The 13,782-nt window shown below is 35.2% G+C and overlaps 1 protein-coding gene across 1 annotated transcript; it reads left to right on the forward strand.

The window, feature by feature from the left end:
- Window positions 1-9,911: 9,911 nt before the first annotated feature.
- LOC110904301 lies at window positions 9,912-13,575 on the forward strand. The gene is made up of 2 exons (XM_022150148.2): window positions 9,912-10,219; window positions 13,138-13,575. The coding sequence occupies exons 1-2, from the start codon at window positions 9,989-9,991 to the stop codon at window positions 13,345-13,347; spliced, it is 441 nt and encodes a 146-aa protein (XP_022005840.1). The 5' UTR covers window positions 9,912-9,988; the 3' UTR covers window positions 13,348-13,575.
- The last annotated feature ends 207 nt before the right edge of the window (window positions 13,576-13,782 follow it).

Below are 13,782 nucleotides of genomic sequence, written 5' to 3' on the forward strand. Positions count from 1 at the left end.
ACAGCACAGGGTGACCCGAACGTTTTAAGATACTTCAAATTAGGTTTGCGGTTATTGATTAACTCAAAGCACATTTTGTTGAATTTCTTGACAGTGAGAACTCTGTTGAGCGTAGAGCATGCGGCGGAAACAGCTTCTACCCAAAAATTTATTGGTAGCTTTAAATCAGTAAGCATAGTTCTTGCCGTTTCGATTAGTGTCCTGTTTTTGCGTTCTGCGACTCCATTCTGCTGCGGAGTATACGGAGCACTAAACTCATGCAATATTCCTTGTTCTTCACAAAATTCTTTCATTCTGTTGTTCTTGAATTCAGTACCATTATCACTGCGAATTCTTCTGATATGCCTTTGGTACAGATTCTCTATCTTTCTGAACAACGCCATCAAACTATCAAACGTTTCATCTTTCGACTTCAAGAATGAAACCCACGAAAATCTGGAATAATCATCAGTAACCACAAGACAATAGTAATATCCCGTAATGCTCTTGACATTCACAGGACCAAACAAATCCATGTTAAGTCTCTCCAGTGGTCTTGAGACTGAATTGACATGCTTTTTAGGGTGTGACTTTTTCTTCTGCTTGCCTTTGATGCAGCTAATGCACTCCCCTTCCAGATGAAAACCTTTCACATGAACTCCCAAAACTAAATCATTATGCACCAAGTGATTCATTTTCCTCAGATGAATATGCCCCATCTTGCGGTGCCACAATCTCGATTCTTTCTTAGTTGCTCTGGACACAAAACAATGAGCCTAACCCGTGGTTGTAGTAGCTACGCTCATATCCAACACGTACAGATCATTGACTCTTGGTACCCTCATGGTAATCCATTCTTCAGGAATAACAAATCCTGGCTTCAAGATCAAACATTCTTTGTCAGTGAAGTGAGTGGTGTACATCCTATCACAAATCTGCGAGATACTCAGCAGATTATTTTCCAGCTCAGCAATGTAGTTAACTCTTTCAAACGTCATAATCCCGTTGGATAACGTTCCTTCACCAATAATCCTACCACCTTGATTTCCTGCGAAACCAACATAACCTCCATTGATATTTTTCACATCATACAGCAACGCTGTTTTCCCTGTCATATGTCGAGAAGCTCCACTGTCCATAATCCATCTTGAAATGGATCTTGGAAGCTCCTACATAAACCACAAAAATGATTTAGATAAAATACACTCAACCATTTTCAAAAACATTTTAATAAAGATGCCGATACATGCTTTACGATTACCAACTAGGAAGCTCTGGCATAGACCACAAACACCTATTTAGATTTTGAAGCTACCCAAGCCTCTTTTGACTCAGGCAACTCAATTTTAATGTGAGTTTTTGTAGTGTAAAGTGGCGGAAAAAATTTTTCATTCATTTTCAAATTTTCTTCAGACCCAACCTCAACCTTTTTGTATAAGAAAAACTCATCTTTCTGAGGTTGATCAAATGGTTGGTCTTTCTTTGAAACAGTTTTCTTTTTAGACACATTCTCTCTTGGTTCTAGTTTCTCATAATAATCCAAAGGTACATCCATCTTTACCGATGTGGTAGAAGATGATTGTTTTTAAGTCTCAGAAACCTTTGGTTTTGGAACATTTGCTTTCTTTTCAAAAACTTTTGGCTTCCATGTTTGTTGAGGTGACGCAACCCGTTTGTAAAACTTGTCATTTTTAGTTACCACATTTTTAACAGGTTCAGTTTTGACTTTGGTGTTGTCATTTTTCAAAATCTTTTTCTCAACAACCAATGGAGCTTTTCCCTTTGCATCAACTTTCTTTTTCTGAATCTTCACACTTTCAGTCTTAGGCTTCAAGTTGGTACACTTTCGTGCAATATGTCCAACTTGATTACATCTGAAGCATGTTCAAGTGTCAACAACTCGACTGGTGCCTTCAGACTGAGACTGTGAAGCTCTCTTCTCAAAGAACTCTTCATTTGATTTCGAAAAAATCTTTTTCTCTTCATCAGAAAGTGAACTTGAACTGTTCACAAACACTTTCTTCTCAGCGAACTTCTTGTTTTGAACATTTATCTTTTGATAACTCTTACCACCCTGATAACAACCCAACCAATTGTTTCGATTGTTGTTATAAAAACGCGGTGGAACAACAGGCTTCTTGTAATAAGCTTTATCTTTCTCAAAATTCATTTGCCTTTTGGTTTGTTTTAAACTTTACACTTCAGATAAATCAACTTCAATCAACATAAACACGTTTATCAATTTTGCAACATTCACATTTTCCAGAGGAAAATCAGAATCTGAATACAACTTATCCGATCCTGACATCCTGTACATGACAAGAGTAGGTTCTTCATCTAAGTTGTTTTTGGACTTTGATTTTGGAATGTATTTGTCCAAGAAACATCCACCTTCCTCAGTAGTGTCACTGTCAGATTTTAGAACATTTTCAACCACACTTTTTACAACATCAGTTTGGACACTATCCTCATCGGAAGACGAAGTGAATGTAACACCAATCGTGTCCGGAAGTTTCACTTCATTCTCTTCTTCAATATCAACCAACCCGGATTTCTTTTTCGAATAATTGCCAAGAACTGGTGGTGGAACTTGATGAAAACCCACCCCGGTTCCATCCGAAAAGACATCTTCGCTAGATTTGTTTTTGCCTATGGGTTTTGGAACAATGTGTTGCAAAACAAAGCTTGTGGAGTTGTAACTTTTAAGCTTCAACTGGATTCTTTCATTTTCAATTTCAGCTTCTTGGAATTTAAGCTTCAATTTTGCAATTTCATCCAGTTGTTGGTTGATTAATTCTTCTTTTACACGAAGCACACTCGACAGATGAACATTTTCTTTGTATGTCTTACCATTTCTATCATCATTATCTTTCATTGTGCGTTTAAGCTTCTCAAATTTTTCAGTGATCTGACGATTTTCAAGAACTAACCTTTCATTTTCTTTCCTAACCTTTTCTTGGTCAATTTTATCATTTTCAATTTTGTTAATTAATTCTTTTAATCTGTCAGTTGAAGCTTTCAATATTTTATCACGATCAAGGATTTGATCATCAACACTTCTAACTCTAGCAGTCAGATCATCAATTTTCTTACCATTGAGATAAGTGACTGTACTACAAACTTTGCATTTTTTGATGCAATTTTTGCAGTCAACATCACCATTGACTTTCTTACCTGACTCAGTCATTGATGTGTTTGAACTGACCTGGCTTTTAGACTCAGAGACGGATTTAGAGTCTACCTCAAGTGCTTTAGCAGCCAGCACCTTGTCAGCCATCTTTCCCATGTTTTCAGCATTAAACTCCTATGTCGTGTCAATGATTCCATTATCAATCTTCTTTAGCTTCTCTTCTTTCTCTTCTTCTTCTTTCTTTTCTTCTTCTTTCTCTTCTCCGCTTCCCCACCATTTTCTTTGCCAATAGTCATCTTCTTCTTTCATTTCTTTAATTATGGTTTCCATATCAAGAGTGTTATGGTCAATGGCTATGTTTCCATCGGGGTCAAGATAACATTCTCTGTCTGGATCCCATCTCCTCGCTCTTTTTACTTCAAGATAGATACCAGATATTCTGATCATTCTTTCTTGAGCTATCATCTTCCTGTAAGCATACCTCCGTTCTTCAGGTCTGGTGTCTCTCCAAGGAACAGGTTCAGATTTTGCCATGAATGCATATCCAACCGCATCCTCCTCAGGTAACAACTCGCTCCAGTCGAAACCTTCATCGTCATGAATCACCACAAGAGCTCTGGATTTCTCTTTGTTATCCTCAAGCTGCTTCATTCTTGGCGGTTCAGATTTATTCTGATGATAAACCGCTTTCTTGGAGTAATCTTCTCTGAACGGGTTTTCAGACTCATCAGCATAAGCATTTCGGCATTCACGTTTAAAGTGACCTTTCTGTTTGCACTTAAAGCATGTCACTTTAGACTTATCAAAGCCCAACTTGGTAGATGGTCCACCAATTGACTTTCTCCCGGTTATCTCCATGAAATGTTGTGCCCGACGAACTGCATTGGCCATGCACCACCTTATGTCGATCAATTCCATCTCTTCAGGATCTATTTGATCATAGTCTTCTTTTGTCAGGTTTGTGTTGCCAATCTTCCCTGCTACAAGACTTTCATACGATTCTAGCACAGAAGCTAGAAAAACCATCTCTTGCTTTGCCGACTCCTCGCTGAAGTTTTGAGCATTCTTTAAGTCTACAGCGATATTGCATTGAAATAAATTCTTTGCATCTGATTGTCTTGAATTTGACGAAGAACCACTGTGAAATCCACTGCTTTGACTTTCTTTGTTTGAAGTGTTGAACTCTCAGCAGAAAAAGCATTCTTGGGAGAAGTATTCTTTGGCATCATGCTTTTTGGATAATACAAATCCAAGTTCTGTTGATATGACGAGTGATTGACTTTGTGTGTTTTCCTTAACTCCAGCTCGTGACTCTCTAGTCTCTCAATCAGCAAGTCTACAGTCAACACTTCTGGCGGCTTGATAGTATTCTTCAGCATCAACCCACAGTACTGCCAATCCATCTCATCTGGCAACGAGTCAAACAATTTGTCGACTAGCTCTTCTTGTGAGTATAAAATCCCATGTCTCTCCAGCTCCAGTTTCAAGTGCCCAAACCTCTCAATCATCTTACAAACTGATTTATTTTTTAAACAACCAAACAAATCAAATTCTTTTCTAAGCAATTTCTTTTTGTTTTTCACTATTTCTGCACTACCCAAACATTTTACTTCTAACTTTTTCCAGAGATCTTTGGAACTGTTGTACTCGATCAAGGATATTATATCTTCTCGAACAGACTGAAATAGCAATGCAATGCATTTTTGCTCACCAACAAACGATTCAATTTCTTCAGATGTTGTCAAACTTTCACCAGTTTTGCCTCCATCAATGTATCCATTCTTTAAACTTTTCCAACTAGTATACGCAAAAGCTTTCAACCATTCTTCAAACTTCTTGGCCCACCGACTATATTCTTCGATAACCATCAACTTCGGGGGTTTGTTATAGGTTCCAAATGCGCTTTCAACTTCCAAAACATCCGATAACTTTTTCTTTGTACTCGGTGTGTTCTCATTGGTGTTGCTAGAAGAAGTATCGTCTCCAGAATTTCTAGCAAAAGCATACATATTGCTAAACGGGTTCATGAATAGATCATCCATCTTATACGTACCTGAAAATCAACAAACACTTAGAAAATTTTTCAAAATTTAGAAAAACAGCTAATTCAAGCGGAATCAGCTTTTGAGCGAAATAACCCTTTCAAGCGGAATAGGCTTTTGAAGCAGGAACACTTAATTTCTCTTGAGATTTCAAGCGAAATCACAACCTTCAAGCGGAATTAGATAACAAGTTCAAGTGGAATCTGATTCAAGCGGAATCAGACTGAATCTTTCAAGCGGGATAAGAACTTTTAAGCGGAATCCATAATTTCGCTTCAAATGGCCATGTATTTTCAAGCGGAATTATCGAACACCCTTTCAAGCGGAATCAAGTTTTAGGACCATTTTTACCATTTTTAATCCGAATTTTAATCTGATTCTTTCTAGGGTTTGTTAATACTATGTTTTACACAACATATATGAAAATCAGGCCATTTCCACCGTTGGAACTTGTTCAAATCAGAAAAGTATGAGAAGAAGTGAGTAGAAATGAGAAAATCTGGTAGAATCAAGCTGAATTAGTATGAACTCCTCGTCTTGAACTCTGATACCACTTGTTGGACCGTGTGCGTGACCCTAAACAGTCAGTAAAGGCAGTTCAACATCGTTTACAGAGGCAGAATCAAAGTAAACAAAGTCAAACAACTTGTATCCTTTTAATCTCTTTCTATTACTGCTTTTCTGAGTCAAATACAATGAATTCTGACAAAACTCCGGCAGCACCTCGACTCCTAATTCCGCTCCAACCTTACAACTGAAATGAACACATCACCAATTTATAGACTCTGTGATTCCACTTGAAATGCCTCAAGAGGGACCTGATTCCGCTTGAAACCATCCAAGCGAAATCACCTAAGTTCAATTCGAGCGGAATACCTACGTTGGACCTCGAGCGGAATAACAAGTGACATGATTTCGCTTGAAATGACAAACAAGTCATTTCAAGCGGAATTACAATATAAAACCACTAAACTTGTTTTCTAACCCTAATCAATCTATCTTGACCTAAGACTCGATTAAGACGTAGATAGCAGACATTCAGTGCACCAACAAATAAGACGAAATCAAAACAAACTAACATTCTTCTGTGTATGTGATTACATCAGAGATGTACCCATCGACAATGAATATTCCACCCCGTGTCGATAGGTCAATTTAACCGTTCTTGCTTGTTCATCCAACCCCCAACTGCTAACTGTTGGTAGACCAGTATTGTCAATATCATCATCATCATCTGCTGGAAATTTTCTCTTCAATCTTCTTATTACCTTTCGAGTCCTTTCACAATCGTCGGCCCTTGAAATCCCAAGGGCTAGAATATCCCTCTGAACGGCTTCATCCATACTAAGTATCGCCTTGATTGTCTTAACCTTCACCCTTCTCCTATCATTGAACTTTAGGACGAAACATCTCTCCGACCTCTCAAATCTCCATGCAATAACCTGAGCCATTTTTTAAGTTGTATCGCGTTTTAGACAATGTGTGGCGTGTTAGAGAATGCGTAGAGTGTTAAGTTTTGTTTACCTGTTCTACTTATATAATCACTTTTTTTTGCCACCAGTAGGATGCAGTCCTGTAATATGACAGGTAATTATGGCGTTTTGAAAAGAAAATAAATTCAAGTACCCATGGAGTGGCTTTTGATATAATAAATGTTAGTAATAAAGTTTCTGTCGTTTCAGTTTACTGTTTGTTTAGCTTCATTTGTTAAGGCTGTAACACGTCCCCTCTTTTAGATTTTGGTGTTTTGTATTTTTAATGGCGTTTAGATAAAGATGTCACATTGTTCTATTCTCTTGCACATTGTTTTATACATTTTTTTTTCAGTTTTTAATAATACTTGTCTAAAGTAATTTTCTTATAGTTTTTTGTAAGGACGTGTTTGGATCGATTCCGATGTTCCGTTGATTGCATAGATCTCGTATCTTGTGCGGAATCCAAGTACGAGAGTGGATTGAATAAGAACAAGTAAATTTAAGATAATTTCTATTGATTGATTAACAATACAAAACCATGAAAACACTTGGATAGAGCTTCGCTACTCAAGTCCACAAGCATTCCAAATGAACAAGACAAAACCCCTATTTATAGTAACCCTTGATCCGTGCAAACACTACCTACGGATGGACATCAGATGCGAATCAAGTTCCTGTGGATCTACCTATGCGCATCCGCGTGAACCAACTGGCACGGATCAGCTAGTGCGTTGATCCGTGCGGACTAAACCTAAACCCTAGTTGTGCGCCAGTCCGTGCGAATCTACCATCTTGGATATATTTTACACGTTAAACCTTGTCTTGTCCTATCTTCTTAGCTACGAATCAGTACATTTGACATTGAAGCACGTGATTGACGGAAGCGATAGATATATGCATTCACAGACTCTCCCTTGGATATTGTTGCAGTCAATCTCGTAGCTAATGTTTATCATCTCTGAGTCTTCAAGAATCTTTGACACTTCAGAATCACAGACTCCTCTTTGCATCCTGATTCATTAGCTCCCCATTTCATCAGACTCTCTATCTGCAAGCTCCCCCTTGCTTTGAGCTTTCAGGATCTCAACCTGGCTTTCTGAAAATTTGACAATTCAAAACACTTGTAAAAGTTTCAATTTTTAGAATAAAAAACCTGGCTCTCATAACATTCCTTTGATAGTTAAAACTATTTGAGATTACCCGGGATTGTAGACTGGCTCTAAGCACAAATATTTTGGCATTAAAACCAAACTCGTGAATTCAGGGTTAAACCTGACTCTACTCCCCTTATCAACTAACTTCCATCTTTCAAAATTCAGAATTATATTTGACTTTAAAGCATCCAACTTTCACAAACCCTCACAGATTATCAAGTTCAATTTAATGACCTCGAATCATCTGATTATCAACCAAGTTCAAATTAGTGACCTTGGAGACTTCACAAATTGTTTTTGACTTTTCATTAAAAACCTCAAGTTTCAAATTAATGAACTTGTTATTTTCTGAGACATGTTCAGCATACTTAGGGTGGAGGGTATCATTCAATCACTTTAGGGTGTTTGAGTTACCGTTTAGCCAATAACATCAAGACATGTCAAGTCCCCATTCCACTCCCCATTTTGCACTCAATCACTGACAGTGATTCAAACACCTGGAGAGTGGTAAAAAAAATGTAAAACTTATGATTGGTTGAAAGGGGTTGGGACCCACCATTCAACCTCTCTCTCGCACCTCTCCTCTTCTTCATCGAATCGGTGAATACTCACCGAAAAAGGCAATCACTGAACACCGCTTATGATGCGGCGACGATTCACCGAGTGGTGAAAACAACTCCCCGATGGAGTCCCCGCTATCATACCGTCCCCCCCCCCCTAGATTTTGAAACTCAGTTTTCCAACATCGGTCGTTAAAACATAAAGTAAAACAAAATCTTTTTGTATTTTATAAAGTTTATGCTAAAACACTCCTAAAATCTTTTTGTGATGTTTCTGTAATGAAATGCAACAAAAAAATATTTACAGACTTATTTTTGTTGAGCTTGTATCAAAGGATCATATCAGTTTATGACAAATCACTAACACCGTTGATCTATATAAACTTTAAGTTCTAAACGATTCATGTAGATTGTCAGTATACTGATCCACTAAAATTTTCACACAAACTTTAATTGATCCAAGATACAAGATTAGTGTTTTAAGAACTTAACTTATTCGCGTGTCCCACCTCAGAATATACTCCTGTATCAAGATTTCCTAGATTCAGTCTTACAGTTGAGTATACCTAAATGATATATGTCTCTGGGTTAGTGCGAGGCCTTGAGAGCTCAGGTTAGAACTTCCGTTCAGTCAAAGAGATGAATTCTAGAAAATAGGTCGGGTTCCTCGTCTAGCGTTAATTAACCGAAGTTAACCAAAACCAAACCGTAACCGAGCTTATAACCGATTAACCGAAATCGAATTCCGGTTATGGTTATGATTAAGAAAAATCTATAACCGAAGCTAGTGCTTATGGTTAAAGGAATAAAACTAAACCGAACCGTCATTGGACACCTCTAACGTAAATACAATCCTTACATATTCAACCTAATCCATTTATCACAATTAGGAGAATGAGCCATCTTGACCTACGCACCAAGGTTGGACTTGGTAATTCACTAACAGCTTGTAAGTTAGGGTTATGAGGATAATCAAGCTCGTATGATTTTTTGAATGTCGAACACACCTTCAATAAAATCTACTTCTAAATTCAGCTAATGTTTAGTTTTTGGGACTCAAACTCACACCAATGTTTAATAGAGTTGATTTCAAGTTTAAATAAGCTTGGTTTTGATTTGTTTAACTTATAGGAACTCAAATTTGATGTGTCTCAAGATTTATTTCTAAAACTCAGAGTTTGACTCGTTACTCATTAATAAACTCTAGCCACACCCGGACATATAAGTTTAGGTTAAAATCCATTTAATAAAGTTTCTGTTTAAACTTAAAATTCTTTTAAGCCAAACTTCTAGATCACATCTCAAATAGAAAATGAGCTGCTCGGTTTAAAAAGGTAGTATGAAAGGTAGTTCTAAATATAAATGGAGTAGAAATATTAACTATTTTCTTAAAAGCGTGCAAATGTAATTTATTCAATAAGGGGAGTAAATAAGGCGTTCATATTAACCGATAAAAATTAATTTTTTAATGTATTGGAGATAGGTAACAATGCAATTTCCTTGTTCAAACTCACCAACCCAAGTATTAAACTCTTCTGTGATACATATCATATAATGGCTATAAATACATGATATCATAGCTTGTTGAGAGAAAACATCACATTGTTAGCTTTGAGATTATATATAGGTGATATATATTCATCAAAAAATGGAAGCAGGAAATGGTGGTTTCATACAAGAAGCTTTGAGGGGTTTTCTGAAGTGTTTAGGGTTAGAGGGTAGTGGAGAAAAATCTGTTGCTGGCAGTGAAGAGGTTGTAAACAACCCTCCACCGCCGTCGCTACCAATTGATTCGGCAGCATCAACAACTTACGAACCGCTACCCGCTGTAGAGGATACACCAACCAATGATCCGCTCGTTGATGATCTACCTTCACCTGTAAGTAGTAACTAGTATTTATTCACGTTTATTTGCCTATCATGGTACTAGGCATGCCTATTATGTTGACTTGACACACATAGTTTTTGCAATGAAAAAGATTTGTAGGATTTTTGTTCTTGTTTGGTAAAATATCTAGTTTAAAGTTGTAAAGTTCTAGTTTATCTAGATCCTAGTTAGAGATAAATGTTTATCTTAAGATTTGACTTTTTAAAATTACAAAATCTAGAACTAATAAAGTTGAATGATTTTATAAAGGTACTCATTTTAGTTGCTTTTGCTGGTTACTCTGTTTGTTTCTTTGTTTTCATCTAATAAATTTGAGTTTATAATTATTTTTTTTCAGTTTATCATTTTAAGTAAAATAAAATCCATTTGGAACAAGAATTTATAATTATATATTTGAAATATGAATCTTATGAAGATCTTAGGATCACAAACTCTATGAAATGTACACATGTTCGTTAGATAGATTAGTAAGATTCTAAATCTTAAATCATCTTTTTAACAACCATAATCATAAAAAACTTGATATCCTATGCCTAAATTCTCGGTACTTAGGACACCTGCAAGATCGATGAGATGAGCCTGGCTATTAACAAACAATAACTAGACTTGATTTCTTCACAATAGGAGGTGATCAATCAGGTAGGCTCACTCGTAATCTTCAACCTGAGCTCGAAATTAAGTTTGTATTTAGCTTTAAGGAACTCATGTCTTAGCTAGTGAGTTGTCTCGTTTGGTTTTAAGTATAATGATTTCATATGCTTTAAAAAATTGAACGGCAAATTATCTCCTAAACACTCATATACTTGCACATTGCAGGATTTAATTAAACCATCTGTCTCTTGGATAGAGAGAATACACCTTACATACCATCACACCATGTCCCCTGGGAACACTTTATAAATTTTATATTCATGGTAAATAACATGCTTACAAGAACCTTAAAAAATGACATGCTTACAAATACCTTAATTTTTATATTCATCGTAAATAAAATGCTTACAATATACAACGAAAAATGGGAATGAAATTTTATCTGGATGACGTATTTATAACCAGTTCGAATATTTATACGAACACAATAGCTCGAGTTGAATTACGGGCAAGCATTTACCCAAATAAAAATTTAAGTTCTGAAAGTGAAACATATATATTATAGACCAACTTCATATTATTGTGTACTTATTATAATGTGCAATAGAATTTAAATTTATAAACAAATCGATAGATCACGTCATGTTATACGTTTAAGTATTGACGGTACTTTATACATTCTGTAGACGAACATCTATAAAAAGCATAAAGTTATAATTTCAAATTTTAATTAACATTGTAATATAGTTTAAATTATAATTTTCTTTACTATATCAGATATGCATCGTGTTTTTCTTAAACATATAAGTACCGTATCTATATTTGTCAGTTCGGGTTTTTCTCATGAATATTTTCTATCAATTTTCATGTAGTTCTTCCTTACCAGATCTTAGTTATAGCCACAAACATACAAAAAAATGTGTTATATATATATACACGCACACACTAACTTGTGTATGTATGTGTGTATATATCAATTATTTTTTAGGCTGTCAGATGACATTTTTTAATTGTATATTGACATTGATAATCATGGCAGTGTGATGTCTATAAGATGCTTATGACGTTATACAAGTTAATGATGTTGACATAAACATTTATATAAATAATCATTGCAATAGAATAATTAATTGAACGTGTCAAAGACTAGTGCAATAACTATATAATAAGTTGACGATGCAACTCTCGAAATATAAGACAAAAGTTCTGGTATGCAAAGTCATCTATATATGAATGCATAATTCTACAGATACTATCATTTTCATCGCATCATCTTCACGTAAAATCCAATAAATAATATGCTATCACAAATCAAACAACTGAAGTTCATGAAGGGTTCCTTCATATTTTTCTTATATTATCATATAACATTTCAGGTAAAGGATCCTGTAAAAAGTGCTTAAAGTGTGAGAAGTGTAAGAAGTGTATTAAACACTATATATAATACTATATAACAACATATAAACACCGTATAACAATATGTAACACCATATAATACCATATAACACTTTGTAACACTATATATCATTATATAACAAATATAACACTATAGGTTGTCTGATAGCATGTCTATGATAGATGTATAGTGTTATATTTGTTATATAATGATATATAGTGTTACATAGTGTTATATGGTGTTGCATATTGTTATATGGTGTTATATAGTATTATATATAGTGTTATAATACACTTCTTAGGCCTTTTTACACTATCCTTACCCTAACATTTCATACTTAATTTAGTTATTAACTAAGTATTTAACAAAACTTGTAAAATTAAACACTGAATTTAATGTTTTTGTATCATGAAAACCATATGTGTTCAAAAATTCTCAAAAATATTGCAACATAAACGTAATCATATAATCATATCATATATTATATATGGTAGAAAGAGAGAAATTAGAGATAATTATATATCTGAAAAAAATAATTAATTCAAATCACAGCTAAGATGACGCTGTAACATTAACATGATTAAATTAAATCAGTTTTATAGCTAAGATGACGCTGTAAGTCTGTAACATTAACATGATTAAATTAAATCAGTTTTATGGTTTTTCTTATTTGGCATCTATCTCATATAACATACTGATAAATATTATACAGATTGTGTAGAGAGAATTGTTATATCATTTAGTAGAAATTTGTTTGTCCGTTTGTAAAGTTATTAAATACGAATGTTTTTAGTTGAGGGGTAAACATGATCAAATAACTATAACTAATATGGAGATACTATATGTAAATTAGTAGTATTAAGAGATCTTATGCTTGTGACTTAGGTTTTAATGTCTTTATACCTAAACATGCTATAATCAGGTTGAGAGTACTTCAATGACAATAACGGACATTGACACCAATATTGGAGCTGAGAGTAATACTCTTGTTACTATAGACGAGATACTAAATATGACTGGTGGCACAACCGCGCAAGCCCGTTATGTTGAGGTACTTGACGATGGTCAACCTAAAATTAGCCTCCTTACTACAAGTCTAATTAGTAGCGGGGGAGGTGGCAAAACACATTAAGCAATCATCGAAAGAATAAGGAGGGCGTGGATATCAGGCACGCATGATTGTGGTGGTTATGTAATAATTCGTTTTCACGTATGTATAGTGGTCAATCAAACCGTATGTGAACAGTTGGAACTATAATAAGTTATTTCCATGTATGTATTCCCTAAGTTTATATGTGGTCACTTTTTATTATGTACATATGATTTGTTCATGTGTATTCTACTTATTTGGCTTGAACAATTTGGACTGGCAGCTGGTCGAGGTATTTCCAAGTCAATTGACTCGTCACCCAAAAGATTAATTACAAATCTATGTTGATCTATTTTCCGTTTAGGATATATATGATTGATGGTAGTTCCGAGTTTGTAATGGTGAAGAACTCGTGATTATGGAGAGAGAGGAGGTCGAGATATGTGTGATGTTATTATGAATGTCTAACCTAAAACC

The sequence above is a fragment of the Helianthus annuus genome, chromosome 2 (genome assembly GCF_002127325.2).
Source record: "Helianthus annuus cultivar XRQ/B chromosome 2, HanXRQr2.0-SUNRISE, whole genome shotgun sequence".
In the NCBI taxonomy this organism is placed as follows: domain Eukaryota; kingdom Viridiplantae; phylum Streptophyta; class Magnoliopsida; order Asterales; family Asteraceae; genus Helianthus; species Helianthus annuus.

What these genes read in the sequence shown, in the direction of transcription:
- LOC110904301 (XM_022150148.2), top strand. Translation starts at nt 9,989, where the DNA reads ATGGAAGCAGGAAATGGTGGTTTCATACAAGAAGCTTTGAGGGGTTTT. An exon ending in TTGATGATCTACCTTCACCT is followed by an intron (nt 10,220 to 13,137) that starts GTAAGTAGTAAC and finishes TGCTATAATCAG; the next exon opens with GTTGAGAGTACTTCAATGAC.